This window comes from Lycorma delicatula, chromosome 2 (genome assembly GCF_047948215.1).
Source record: "Lycorma delicatula isolate Av1 chromosome 2, ASM4794821v1, whole genome shotgun sequence".
Lineage (NCBI taxonomy): Eukaryota > Metazoa > Arthropoda > Insecta > Hemiptera > Fulgoridae > Lycorma > Lycorma delicatula.
The window spans coordinates 80,014,922-80,031,168 of NC_134456.1; the positions used below are offsets into that span (position 1 = coordinate 80,014,922).

Here is a 16,247-nt window from a genome sequence, read left to right on the forward strand (position 1 = left end):
ACTTCACATACATTTTGATCGTGCCTCATGTTTTCAAATAAATAAGAATTAAGCCTCGTATATTTTCAAATAAACAAGAATTACCCAAACTTCTTTTATCAAACTCATGCTTCATTTTTCCATTTACCTCTAGTTGGATATGTAGAAAACTGTTTTAATTTTGATTTTCATCTTGTCAGTCAATTTAATTTTTGACATTGTAAAAACAGAGTAGCGGTAAAAAATGTTAGTAGTTAAAAACATGAACTTTTTAAACTTTTTCTTAGTTTGGTTGAGGTGGCTTTAAAAATGCTTATTAGAATTGTATTTTAATTACAGATATCAATTTATTCCTTGTTAAATATATCTGATGAATTATATAATTTATTTAAAATGTTTGATTCAAATATTGATTTCTCCTATTATTCATGTTATAGTAGTAGTTTTTCTTTTGTTAAAATAGTTTTTACTTATGATGTAGAGTACTTAATTGTAAATTGTAATTAACTTCTCAAAATACTTGGTAAGTAAATCAGGATACGAAACAGGTCAAAGGCAGTTCTATCTTATGATTATTCAGTGTTGTAGTGCTATGTTGCATGTTTGTTATAGGGACCTCAACTCGTCTCTCAGATCCACAGAATCATTTCGATTAAATATGCAAAGGAGCTGTCATCACCTACTGCTGAAATACAAAATGAATCTTGATGGTTCTTCATGTACTTGCTGTTGCATGCTTCATCAGGTTTTATTTATTTTTAATTTTTTTTTTTTATAATTATTTTTTTATTTTAGTATTTATGCCTGAGACTGTAATATTTATTTAGATCATAAATTTTACTGCATGTCTAATCTCTTGGTAAAATCATTCAAATTGAAAATTTTAATGGAAATTGCTGAAATTTGAGTTTAGATATAAAACTTATACTATTTTATTTAGAGTTGCTTTATTTGTCATGAGACATTTTAATTTGCTTAGCCTTAAAAAGGAAGCACCAATTGTGTTCCTTAGTAGTTATATTTTGCTGCATATTACATTTACAAGCGGATGTCATAAAGTATTCTAACTTAGCCAAAAACAAGTAATGCTTTATTTACATTTGGCTTTTATTGCTATCAAACTTTCAAAACTTCATGATTCCAGTTTTTCTGTTGTATTTTGAATACTCTTCAGAAGTAATTTTCCTAAAGTCTATCTAATACCTGTTATTCTTTTAATTTCTTCCAAGGTGTCGAAGTGGTACACTTGTGCTTTCATCTTTATCTTTCGATTCAAGAGAAAATCTAAGAGAGTTAAATTTGGAGAGCAAGGTATATTATCCTTCACAGATAATATACTTGTATGTTATCTACCAAAAACCAAGCCATATTCATGACTAAGTCCAATTAATTAAATTCATATTGCAGAGATCATGGATTGTTTATTGATAGTCCTTACAAGAAAGAAGTTGGTCTAATTTTTTTTTTATGTTGTAGGGAATACACGGCATACAAGCAAAATATAAAAAAAAGGTCAGTATTTTATTTTTAATGCTTTATTAAAGTAATACTACTTCACATTCCAGTTTTCTTCTGACTACTATTCTTTTTTGACTCTATACACTTGTCCCAAAGTTTTTCCTACTGGTAGCGACATTTCCGAAAGTCTTCTCAATGCTGATATAGATCAAGACGTCAAGTGTTTACTTTTTAATTGTGTTAACATCACCAAAACATTTCCCTTTTATTTGGCATTTCATAAAAAAAGGAAAAAATGTACAAAAGTTTTACTTGAAAAAACCAATATGATCTTAATAATATTGAATTTTACCTTTTTCTTGTCAATGATTTTTTTTTTAATTTTCAGGTCAAATTTCTTGCTTAGTTTTGGTGAATAAAGCAATTTTTCTTCAACTTGCTTTGTTTCTGGAGCTTAAGTGTAGGGCCAAGTCTAATGTTATGATTCCCAATCACATTTTTAGTAAGAAACTTATCAGTCATTTTGAAGTTTTCTTCAAATTAAGACCAACATTCAATCTGTTGATTTTTTATATCAACAAGTAACAAATTTTGAAGAAACGTGCTTCATTTTCGAATTATTATTGTCAACATATATAAGTTAAAACAGTCATATTAGTAATTACTACACCACTTATTACACTCATTTACACCAAGTACATTGAAAACTTTATCAAATATTTCATAATTTCAGCTGGTTTAGTTTGCATATTAAATTCAACTTCCAGTCACTTCTGTTCTGCTTGTGCAATCTTCTATACTAGTAGTTATCTTCAACTGATCTTTGAAAAACATCCTTTATAAGAAATTCCTAGTCACTTCATTGTACATGATCATCAAAAGCTGTGATAGCATTTTCATTAACTAAATTCTAGATTACGGGTAGCCATCATGGGATCTCAGAACATCTCTAAAAAGTGTTCACAAAACATTTGCATAGTCCCATGGCAGAATGAGTAATAAATGCCTTTGACATAGAAGCATTCAGCCTTAATATCTAACAGAAAATCCATCAGACTTCTCAAGATCTACAATGTAACTTATATTTCCCTTAACAGCAACACATATATTTCCCTTAACAGATGCTTATGTATTGTTTTACTAGTATGGTAGTATATTTAATTAATTACTTAATATACTTTTTTTAGTTCAATACATGAAATGATAGTTCTATCCTGAGAAATTATATGTGGCTTAATTAGGATAGAGTTGCATGATTTCTGAATCAATCATATATAAAGAATTATTAGGATACTGCTCTATTTATTCATCTTTCATTTATTCCACAAATATAATTTCATGATTGCAAGTTTAATGGCTCATAGATAACCATGATATGTCTGTAGGTATATTAAATTATTTAGATTGTGTTGAACGAGTGCTTTAACTCATAAAATATTTGAAATGTTTAAAAAATTAAAAAGTATTACAACATTACATCAGGCATGAATTACAATTGTTTTTTGCTTATGCTCGCCTTCTTTTTGTCAGTCAGGAAGTATTTGTAATTTTTTTTGTCCTTTTTTAATTTATTTTATTTTTATTTCATAAGTTTTATGTGGATTATATTTAATTGTTTCAATTATTCATAAGGTTTTTTTTTATAAATCATGTAATTGGTACTCATTTATTATATTGTATTAATTTTTATTTATTTATTAAAATAAACATTGTTTTTATTTACTTTAGCCTATATTTATATATTAAATAATCTTGTAGTTAGGCATCGTTTGCTAACCAAAAAAGGAATTGAAGTATCAGCTGATGTTATCAGTGTTTTTGGTAAATGATGTTTGTATACAAAAAAAAACTAAAATTTTTATAAACATTACATTTTAAAATTTAGTTATATTTACTTATTCTAAGTTTTAGTGTTTTCTGATTAGATCAAATGTGTTTTATTTTTTTTTTTACTTGAATAGAAATTGTAAACAATTCTAATACAAAATACAAAAATAAAGAATTGTGTATGTGATAACATAATACACGTAAATTCAATTTCTGTGAACTTACCTTTAAGTTCACAGAAATGACAATAATGTAAATATTAACTTCTAATGCCTTAGCATTAAATTTTTATATTTCACATGGCCTTTAATTGACAATTAAATACATATATATCTATAATATGATGAAACAAAATATTGTATATATATATATATATATGCATTTATGTGATATACGAGGTCTCTTTAGAAAATAACAAAACTTTATTCTTTTAATCTTTATTATTAATTTAACAGATTATTGGTCCTTATCCCCTTCAAAGTACTCCCCTCCCCTACTTACACACTTTCCTCGGTGGTGTTTCCACTTGGTGAAGCATTCCTGGACAGCTTCATTTGAAATGGCCTTTAAGGTAAGTGACGGGTTATTTAAGGTACGAATTTGCTTTAATATCTTCAGTAGTCTCAAAACAGAGTCCTTTCATCACTGATTTTAATTTTGGAAATAAGAAAAAATTGCAGGACTGATGAGTAGGGAGGCTGAGGGAGGACAGTCATCTGATTTTTGGCACTGACAAATAGACAAAGCTGAATGTGTGGGTGCATTGTCGTGGTGGAGAAACCATGAATTGTGTTGCCACAACTCTGGTCTCTTTTTACTGATTTTTTCACATGTAAGATATCTTGAGAGTACGCATGGTTCACTGTTTCACCTGGAGGTAAGAATTCAAAATGCACAATTCCATTAAAGTTCAGGAAGTTGTTGACAAATGTCCACTAGATGTTCTTTCTGCTGTTCGGTCATCAAACAAGGAACAAACTTTGCTGCAACTCAATGCATGTTCAATTTTTCAGTTAGAATGTCACGGCATGAGTCAGTTGAGATGCTAACATCTTCTGCAAATTCTCTGACAATCAGATTTGCATGCACCGGATAATTGAATTTCAGAACTTGGGTGTCATCAATTGAAGTCAGCCTTTCTGGTCGAGGGTAATTTTCAGTTGACTGACGTTGATCACTTTTAAATCGTGAAAACCATATGTAAAATTGTCTTTGACCCAGAGCAACATCTCCATAAGCTTGTTTCAAAAGATAAAACATTTCTGTGAAAGTTTTCTCGAGTTTCACGCAAAATTTTACAATGTATCATTGCTCTTGAAAATTGCACATTACAAAAATCTCTACTATCACTTAAACATGTTGCACTTAAATAACAATAACAATAAAACTAATGAAATATCAACAATGCAAGAACATGTGGAACGCATTGCTGCCAACAACTTGTCACTGAATATCTCCATGTGCGGGTAATTAAAAATGTTTGATTATTTTCTGAACAGACCTCGTAGTTATGTACTATTAGTTATTTTTAGATTATAAATACAAAAGACTGTCTGAGATAGTTATCTTATTTTAAAGGAATGACTGAAAATAGTAATCGGTAAAATAACTTTCTGTAAATTTTATTCTCTGTAAGAATGAAAGGTTATTGATAACTTAAAGATTTTGATAGGTGTGGTGGTGGAAAATCTCTCATATATATTTGAAGTTTTCTTAATTAATTTTAAGTGTCTGACTGCTACGGCATTAGCCACTAATCATATATATCAACACCATGCATTGAAATTTCAGGCATAGTGTGTAATTTTCCTGATCTACATCAATATTGAACATTACTTTGACTACAGACATCCTACCATTACTTTAAATGTAGTTATTTTTATTAACAAAAACAGTTGTTAATTTTTAAAAAAGAAAATAAGCTTCTGTTATTTCTCATAGTTCAAATATACAAATAAATTTAAAAATTCATTAAATGACTTATAAAACAAATTATTTCATACAATAAATTACTATATACATTAAATCAAGTTAGACATACACTATTACTTATTACATTATTTTACACATTTTATTGTATAATTATAATTATATTATTACTGTTAAATCTGCAATAAATATTAATTTATTTATGAGTAAGAGAAACTCAGTATAAAAACATACTACAAAAAGAAAATAACAAAAAAAAATTTTAAGTTATTTAAATGTAAAATTAAAAAAAAAATCCTCCATAAGTAAAATTTTACCTTAGTTAAAGGTCTTTTTTAAAGCCATTTCTGGTAAATGTTGAATTTGAAAAGGTAAAATGTTGAAAAATTTGCCACCTTTGTGAATCAGATATTTTCAACTTTATTTATTATACAAAAAAGTCATGGTGAATAGTATTTCTATTTATTATGTTATAGATTACAATTATTTCATACATTTTATCATATATCATATTTCAGTGTGAGGATGACTATTGGAATAAATTATATGTATGGGGCTGTATATATATACACATATATATATATATGTATATACCAGTCATAGTACAACTGAAGTACAAATTTAGGGCTCTGCATTTACATTGGTCTGGCAGATATGTATTTGAAAATATCCTAAAGATTACTCTATCATTGTGTTTTGACCAGAATTTATTTATATTTATCCAAAGACCCCATTTTATTCTGCAGAATTCATTCTGGTTCCCAACATTTTAATTTTGAGATATTTATTTTCTGGGAAGGAATTAAATAATATCGTTTGAATTTCACTAATAATATTAAGTGATCAGATCAACTATTAAAATTTTCATAAAACTTGAACGTTATTTCTGCATTTTCTTCTTTACACTGAACAAGTTATCCCACAAACAATTTCAGGGTCTCATCAACTTAGCAAAGAATTTTATTACTTATTATTATTTTATTACTTTATTTTAATTTTTTCTATCATTTATTTAAAGAGTAAATAAATGAAGGGCTGGGATTGTTCTTTGTGGCAAGCTGGGCTCCAAAATCACCCTAAAACAGTAAAAAAATCACTGTCAGATACAGATTGTACAACTATAAAGTGATTTTTATTGAAAGATAATATTACCATATACTGCTGATGATTGCAAAAGAAGATGGACATAAATTTTTAATGTTACATTATGGGTCCCTATATGTTCTAATACCATTAGAGGTTGAAAATGGCTAATGGAATCAAATCCTTTGTAAGGATCAAGAACAACAATCCTACAACCTTTTTCTAACCATTAGCACATTGGCTCTCTGCCAAAGAGTGGTAAATCACACATTAATAGATCATTGTGATAGTTGTGGATCACCCTTTTCTGAACCCATGCTGAAATTCTCTTAATATGTTTTTGTTATCTAAAAATGGCATTGATCTGTTCAAAATATTTTCAGTTAATAGATGAAGTTAGGAAAGTTTGTTATGTAATTTGATTTAATATATGGATCATCCTTTTAAGTAGTCAGTTTAAGACATTGAAAATATACATTTACTTTGTAAAATATTAATCCTTATCTTATAAGAAATCCTTCAATAAGGATTTTTAAGAAAATCTTTTAATTTCCAAGTTTCTACTCCCTGAGATGTTTCAGCTTTCATAGAACCTAATTTTAAGGAAATATATAATTTTATAATTCTCATCATTTTATCCAGGCTTGCTTCAGAAAAATAACTCTGTTGAATCAAAAACTTTGTTTCATTTTAATAAAAAGAAGTCGTTCCCCCATAACAAAATTTTATAAACCTTTCTTGTATCACTTTTCTCAAGCATAATGCAGATCCTTTTTTTTTTATATTATTAAAAAATAAAAGTATTAAATAATTATTTGCCTCACAGCTACATTTTTTTATTGTGATTAAAAAAGTTATTAAAATATTAATTCTGTTTGTATCAAATCACAAAGATGGATTCATTATTGATCACCGTTGACTTATCTCCACTCTGAACAGATCACAATAGTTGCAGGTTGTACCTAAACTGCTAATTATACAAATACAATAGTGAAACAGAACGTACTAACTCTTCACAATTTGTTACTGTGCTAGTTAATGATTCTGACCATTTCAGTGTTAGCTTGTCTTAGTAATTTGTTTGTCATTCACCATTAAGTTTTAACTTTTTAGAAGATTTTAGTATTTTTTATATACCATTTTAAAATTAGCTATAAAATGTAAAATTCCCTCAGCATGTGATTGAGATCTGTTAATTTCTGAATGTAAAAAATATTTGACTTAACAGATTAAAAACGTTTACAGTGATAATACAAATTAATTAGCTGTATAGTAAAGTACAATAAAAAAAATAAAACGGGGAGGGAGAACATTGATGATGTAAACTTATTGGATATCCAATAGTTAGTTATTACAGATGATTTGTTGAGTCATTTTACTAAATTCTTCTGGTAGGTGCAGCATCACATGCTTGGTAATAATCATGAAACAGGTGAACTGGGTCTCACACACATTTATCAATTGACAAAAAGCAAAGCATTTGGATACTGTGCTCTTAAAAAAAAAAAGGTTGAGATGAATTTCTTATACACATTTTTTCAGTTGAAGTTTCTCATGCTATACCAATTAGTAGCACATCACCCTTGTTTGTCATCTGAACTCTACAAGTTTAAGCAGACTGTCTTGACTCAGAAAGTCATATTGATATCTTCTGGGATTACAAAGGTACTTGAATTTATGGTAAAAGGAGATATAATAAATATCGAAGCATATTTTGAAATGATAATGAAGTGGTGATAGACATGCAGGACCATCTTAATACAATGAATATTACATTTTGTAATGAAGCATAGGCTGTGCAAATAAAGCTTCCAGAATAGTTTAAAATACTGATAAATTAATGTCTCTCCTTGTATGAGAGAATTAACTTTAAAATATTTAATCATGCTTTTGTTTATTATAAACCAATCATTAAAATTTCCAGATAAATTTGCAATAAGAAAAATAGACTTGATCCTTAACAAGTACAGTTAAATCTTGTTTGTTTTTGTAAATAAAAATCTAAAAGTGTGTCATTTACTATTCCATTTAATTATTTTAATAAAGAATAACTGTAAATAAAAAAAAGTGGAATTAAAGTAAATTAAAAGTTTCTCTAAATGTATTTTTCTTTTTTCATTTATCTTTTTTAGTTTTACCGTAATTTGTATATTTTTGTTTTGAATTTTATATTACTTTATTTAATAAAAATATATTTTTTAAATATTTATCAAAAATTAATATGTAAATTAATAAATATAATTTCTAATTAAAATTTAGAACGTAAGACTAACAATTTTGTATTTGTGACCTGATTAATAATATTCAGATTCAAGACGACTGGTATTTATCACATCATTATTCCTTAGATGTCTCAGTTGAGTAAAGTTTTAGACTACCTACCTTATAGCCTGGATTTGGCTCCTAGCAATCTCCATCTTTTCATAAAACTGAATTTAAGAGGATACCTACTTTCTGTATTCTCTTTCCCTCCCTTTCTATACTTTCTGACTCTCTTAACAGTAGTTGCAACAATACTGCTAACTACTTTATAACTTCACATTTTAGATGTTAAATATAATTGATATTCTACTCATGATAACGCAAACTCATTATTATTATAACTGCTGCCGAAGTCATTTAAACTGAGCATTCACTTCACATTTGAGGATATTTTAAGTATTTATGTAGGTCACAGCAACAATTTGATTGTTTGTAAAGATTAAATGAGTAGAGATATAATTTCAATTGTTCTTGAGTAATTCAAGATCAGTAATTTTTGCATAAAATGATTTTCATACCAAAAATTTGATTGATTGATTAAATTAACTGGTCACTTAAATTATTTGTAGGAATACTTAAATGGAAGGATCTGCAATGTCCATTAATAAATAGCCAAAAATCCTGCAATTTAGACAATATGGAAGCAGTAATTCAAGTTCTGCCAATAAGCAATGCCACTTTCTCCATTTTGTCAGGCTGAAAAGGAAAGATATTAAGGAATGTTATTTTCACCCAAATAAAAAAAGCTGTTTCTCCTATGAAGTTTAATTACATGTTAATATGCTGAACTAAATGGTTAAATTTTAAAATGTATTGTTATTTAAATTACCTACTTTCTTTTACAGATATCCATTTGGGACTGGTATCTTTTGGGCTACGTGTAGTGTATAATTTTCATCTAAGACAAATCCTGATGTAAACTAAAATTAATATCAATACAGAACTAAAAGTCTGAAAATATTCTTTTTTTTTTGTCTTCAGTCATTTGACTGGTTTGATGCAGCTCTCCAAGATTCCCTATCTAGTGCTAGTCATTTCATTTCAGTATACCCTCTACATCCTACATCTCTAACAATTTGTTTTACATATTCCAAACGTGGCCTGCCTACACAATTTTTTCCTTCTACCTGTCCTTCCAATATTAAAGCGACTATTCCAGGATGCCTTAGTATGTGGCGAATAAGTCTGTCTCTTCTTTTAACTATATTTTTCCAAAAGCTTCTTTCTTCATCTATTTGCCGCAATATCACTTGTGGTAAATAGATATCACTTCATCATTTGTCACTTTATCCACCCATCTGATTTTTAACATTCTCCTATAGCACCACATTTCAAAAGCTTCTAATCTTTTCTTCTCAGATACTCCGATTGTCCAAGTTTCACTTCCATATAAAGCGACACACCAAACATACACTCTCAAAAATCTTTTCCTGACATTTAAATTAATTTTTGATGTAAACAAATTATATTTCTTACTGAAGGCTCGTTTAGCTTGTGCTATTTGGCATTTTATATCGCCCCTGCTTCGTCCATCTTTAGTAATTCTTCTTCCCAAATAACAAAATTCTTCTACCTCCATAATCTTTTCTCCTCCTATTTTCACATTCAGTGGTCCATCTTTGTTATTTCTACTACATTTCATTACTTTTGTTTTGTTCTTGTTTATTTTCATGCGATAGTTCTTGCGTAGGACTTCATCCATGCCGTTCATTGTTTCTTCTAAATCCTTTTTACTCTCGGCTAGAATTCTATATCATCAGCAAATCGTAGCATCTTTATCTTTTCACCTTGTACTGTTACTCCGAATCTAAATTGTTCCATAACATCATCACCGCCAGTTCCATGTAAAGATTAAAAAGTAACGGAGATAGGGAACATCCTTGTCGGACCCCCTTTCTTATTACGGCTTCTTTCTTATGTTCTTCAATTGTTACTGTTGCTGTTTGGTTCCTGTACATGTTAGCAATTGTTCTTCTATCTCAGTATTTGAACCCTAATTTTTTTAAAATGCTGAACATTTTATTCCAATCTCCGTTATCGAATGCCTTTTCTAGGTATATAAACGCCAAGTATGTTGGTTTGTTTTTCTTTAATCTTCCTTCTGCTATTAATCTGAGGCCTAAAACTGCTTCCCTTTTTTCCCTATACTTTTCCTGAAACCAAATTGGTCTTCTCCTAACACTTCTTCCACTCTCCTCTCAATTCTTCTGTATAGAATTCTAGTAAAGATTTTTGATGCATGACTAGTTAAACTAATTGTTCTGTATTCTTCACATTTATCTGCCCCTGCTTTCTTTGGTATCATGACTATAACACTTTTTTTGAAGTCTGACGGAAATTCCCCTTTTTCATAAATATTACACACCAGTTTGTATAATCTATCAATCGCTTCCTCACCTGCACTGCCCAGTAATTCTACAAGTATTCCGTCTATTCCAGGAGCCTTTCTGCCATTTAAATCTTTTAATGCTCTCTTAAATTCAGATCTCAGTATTGTTTCTCCCATTTCATCCTCCTCAACTTCCTCTTCTTCCTCTATAACACCATTTTCTAATTCATTTCCTCCGTATAACTCTTCAATATATTCCACCCATCTATCGACTTTACCTTTTGTATTATATATTGGTGTACCATCTTTGTTTAACACATTATTAGATTTTAATTTATGTACCCCAAAATTTTCCTTAACTTTCCTGTATGCTCCGTCTATTTTACCAATGTTCATTTCTATTTCCACTTCTGAACACGTTTCTTTAATCCACTCTTCTTTCGCCAGTTTGCATTTCCTGTTTATAGCATTTCTTAATTTCCGATAGTTCCTTTTACTTTCTTCATCACTAGCATACTTATATTTTCTACGTTCATCCATCAGCTGCAATATATCCTCTGAAACCCAAGGTTTTCTACCAGTTCTCTTTATTCTACCTAAGTTTGCTTCTGCTGATTTAAGAATTTCCTTTTTAACATTCTCCCATTCTTCTTCTACATTTTCTACCTTATCTTTTTTACTCAGACCTCTTGCGATGTCCTCCTCAAAAATCTTCTTTACCTCCTCTTCCTCAAGCTTCTCTAAATTCCACAGATTCATCTGACACCTTTTCTTCAGGTTTTTAAACCCCAATCTACATTTCATTATCACCAAATTATGGTCGCTATCAATGTCTGCTCCAGGGTAAGTTTTGCAGTCAACGAGTTGATTTCTAAATCTTTGCTTAACCATGATATAATCTATCTGATACCTTGCAGTATCGCCTGGCTTTTTTTAAGTGTATATTCTTCTATTATGATTTTTCAATTGGGTGTTGGCAATTACTAAATTATACTTTGTGCAAAACTCTATAAGTCGGTCCCCTCTTTCATTCCTTTTGCCCAGCCCGTATTTACCCACTATATTTCCTTCCTTGCCTTTTCCAATGCTTGCATTCCAATCTCCAACTATTATTAAATTTTCATCTCCTTTTACGTGTTTAATTGCTTCATCAATCTCTTCGTATACACACTCTACCTCATCATCATCATGGGCGCTTGTAGGCATATAGACGTTAACAATCGTTGTCGGTTTAGGTTTTGATTTTATCCTTATTACAATGATTCTATCGCTATGCGTCTTGAAATACTCCACTCTCCTCCCTATCTTCTTGTTCATCACGAAACCTACTCCTGCCTGCCCATTATTTGACGCTGAATTAATTACTCTAAAATCCCCTGACCAAAAGTCGCCTACCTCTTCCCACCTTACCTCACTAATTCCTACTATATCCACCTTCAGCCCATTTATTTCCTTTTTTAAATTTTCCTACCAACCTTTTTTAAGCTTCTAACATTCCACGCTCCGACTCGCAGAATGTTATTTTTCAATCTTCTGGTGACCCCTTCCTTAGTAGTCCCCACCCGGAGATCCGAACGGGGGACTATTTTACCTCCGGAATATTTTACCAAGGAAGGCGCCTCCATCATTGTTATGTGAAAATGCAGAGAGCCACATTTTCTTGGAAAAAAAAAAAACAGCTGTAATTTTCCATTGCTTTCAGCTGCGCAGTACTCAGAGGACTGAGCGATGTTGATATGGCTGTTTAAGTCATAGTGACTCACGCCCCTAACAACTACTGAAAGAGCTGCTTCCCTCTTTCAGGAATCATTCCTTAGTCTGGCTCTCAACAGATACCTCTCCGATATGGTTGCACCTTCGGTCCAACTACTCTGTATCACTGAGCACTCAAGCTCCCTCACCAACGGCAAGGTCTCATAATTCATAGTGGAGAGAAAATATTCTAATAATATATTATTCTTCTGATAATATTTTTAGTATCAAATACAGAATTAAAGTTTGAAAACATTCTAAGCAAAAAGAATGATTTTCTGTACATTTTTGGTTATGTTTTTTACCTTCTTGTATTTAATAAAATAATTATTTTCTATAATATTGCCGTATTTTCTGAATTGAGAGCTCAAATTCAGTTTGGGATTTAATTACTTTTAACTGAATTTGATTGTCATATACTGCTGTTTTTTTAATTACATTATTTTTGCGATTTTTAATAAACCACATCTAACAGATATAAATCTAAATAAATTATATATTTCTTAAAGGTAAATTAATTATACTAGAAAATGTGAAGTACATTAACACTCCACAGTTGATGGTGTTCACAACCTTAGTGAACAATATTAGTAAAAATCACATTCAGTGTGCTCTAAACGATAATAAATATTGCATTCCTGTTTTTAATCTTGCCTGCTTCTGCCACTTTAATGTTAATTTATATAACTTACTACAACTATCTCGTGTGGAAAAATATATGAGGGTGTTTTAACAGAGCAAACAACTATACATTCCAGTTAAATAGGTATATTTTAAGCAAATATTTTTAACATTATGATGTTATCGAAGCAGTTAAAATTCATTACATCCGTATTATTAAGGGTTTTCAGGGATTTTTTTTAGATTTTAGTGCTCATATTTGATTTTGCTTTTGACATGAAATTGTTAATAATTACACATTAACTACGATTAAATTTCTAATAATTTCAATCACATTCAGTTATACTTCATCATGTTAATAATTAAACAGTTTTATCATGTTTCGTGGTATTTTATAATTATAAATTTAAAAAATTATAAAAGTTACAAGCTTGTAAAACATGACCCAATAAGAATACCAGATTTAATTAGGTGAATAAATTATTTTATTTTTATGAAAAAGGTGTATTTTTACATAGTTACAAAAAATACATGTTGCATTTAAGTATGAAAAACAATGTTTGGTGCAAAATGTTTGTATAAAAAAACAATGTTCTGCACAACTTGATCTGCATTTAGCCAATCTATGAAATTCATGAAGCCTTTTTTACAGACCTGATTCTCAATTTGGCCAGTGATCTGTTGAAATTCCTCCTTGAGATTCGGTAAAATTTGAGGTTTTTTTTTCATAAAGTGCAATTTTACAAACCCCCAAAAGAGAAAGTGGCATAGTGTAGACCTCACTGGCCAGATCTGGTTGCCTTTGGATGAGACAACTCAGCCCAGGAATTTCTTGTACATTAACGTAAGTGTCTGATTGGTTGTGTGACAGGTAAAACCATACTGCTGGAACCACCACTGTTCTGCATTCATACCATTTAACTAAGGCCATAAAATGTTTGTAACCGTGTTGTAATGTTCTCCATTCATTGTCATAGCTTTCCATCTTCATTTTGAAAAAATGAGGTCTAATCATTCCACCATCCCAAAATATATACCAAACAATAATTTGTTTCTTGTAGATCATCTTTCATAGATTTCTTTCAGGATTGCAGCAGTTTTTTTTTTTGGGAATATAATCACCAAAAATGATTGTCTTTTAAAAATCATCATATGCATTTGCCTTTCCAAAATCCATTTAACATACTGCCTTCATTGCAAAAAATTAGTTGGTTTCAGTTCTGTAAACTGTACCCATGTGGGTACAGTTTACAGTGATGTGGTGATCATTTAAATGTCCAATTGTGAATGACAAGTGAATCTTGTTAGACTCACATTTCATCCACAGTAGCTGTGTTCTCAATAGACTGACTAGAATGAGAACACTCAGGTTATAATATTTGTGTTTAACTTGTTGCTTCAGATTTTTTAATTTAGCCTACCAAGTGATGTCTCAGTAGGTGCATTATGGTGACCAAAGGTTACAGAAACCTTTCAAACAGTTTCTGCTTAACACCCATTGTTCTTCTAATAAGTTTTAACAATTAACACCCATACCATTTGATAGCATTCCATCACAACTAACTACAACAAAAACTGAACTTACAGGAACAGTGCTGCCAATTCATCCAATAAAACATGGAACTGTTCAGATCTGGTGTTCTTGTTGGGACACTTGTTATATATAATAAGTTTGGTTTAGATTGTTTTTTATTATTATATTATTTATCTTAATAACATAAAATTAAAGTTTGTATTCTCTTTTGTAGTAAATCTTTAAAAAAAAAAAATATTTCTATGTGTTCTAAACTCTCAGGTTTATTAAGTAGACACTTTAATGATGCCCTTACATCATACCTAGTTTGTAATACCTAACTAATTAATTAGTATATGAATGGTTTTATTGTTGTTTGCTTGGCATAAATTAAGCACACAAGTTAGGTATAGAATTTAGGTATAGATATTCACAGAAGCTTCGAATTTTCAATACATATCTAGTATGCATATCTAAATCATACACATTTAGATCTATACAGATCTGTTCTGTTTGTTGTTCACACTACCGTGCCTCCTCATGGCAGGGAATCTGCCTCCTCTTTTTCTAAATTTTTCCCTGAATTACATGTCCTGAGTTTATATTGAGGTATCTGCACATGGTAATCAACTATCGGTGAAATAGAGAGTTCTGCTAGTCTTATTTAAAACAAAAAATAACTCAATTGAAAATGTATAAAATTCATATCAAAAGTAAGTAATTAGAAGTCAATAATGTCACCTGGTTAATATATATTTTTTAAATTTTATCCATATAGTTTTCATTATCTTAATATGTTGTTTTTTTTACGACAGTGATTATTTATATTGTTACAGGCCGATCAAATATGTTATGCAGTCCTATGTGTATTTTCATATGTAGCTGCAGGACAAGAAAGAAAGAGGCTTTTACAGACTCGAGCTCACTGACGACCATCATTTTCTTAGCGCTGCAGGCGACGATTTTCATTTCCAGTAACATTAATACGACCATATCCGTTCCATCTTTGTTCACGTTCATCTGTATGCTTGCCTTGATTGTGACATCATGCAAAAATCATATCATATATTGTTTACTTATATGTATCTACTGTAGTATTTTTTTGTTTCAGTAATATTTTTATTATTTTTTCTTTGATTATTTACAATTTATGCTACATCAAAATATTATTATTTTATAATCAAATTATCACTGAGTAAATTTTTTACTTGTTATATGTTATTTTATTTACCTATTTTTTCTTATACATTTTCTGTGTAGTTAATTTTCTGTATAGATAATTTATCTTATCGTCATATCCAGTAAACACCAATTGTAATACCATTGGTTGTACTGTCCTTTTGAATGTTACATGCATTTAAATATATATTTATTTTTTTTTTAATAAAAGTTAAATCACATTCATTAGACTGTTCCATTGTAGTCTTGCTTATAAATTAATTTCATTAGATCAAAAGATGATTTTGATTGATTGCAACTTAAAAAAATTTGAAC

The 16,247-nt window shown here is 29.7% G+C and overlaps 1 protein-coding gene across 1 annotated transcript in view; it reads left to right on the plus strand.

The window, feature by feature from the left end:
- Positions 1–15,937, plus strand: part of Rab3-GEF (Rab3 GDP-GTP exchange factor) — a 316,556-nt gene extending 300,619 nt beyond the window's left edge. Inside the window, exons 35-36 of the mRNA XM_075355604.1 lie at positions 592–724; positions 15,590–15,937. Of these exons, the coding sequence (XP_075211719.1) occupies positions 592–687 (96 nt within the window). The 3' untranslated portion in view covers positions 688–724; positions 15,590–15,937. The remainder of the gene's footprint in view (positions 1–591; positions 725–15,589) is intronic.
- The last annotated feature ends 310 nt before the right edge of the window (positions 15,938–16,247 follow it).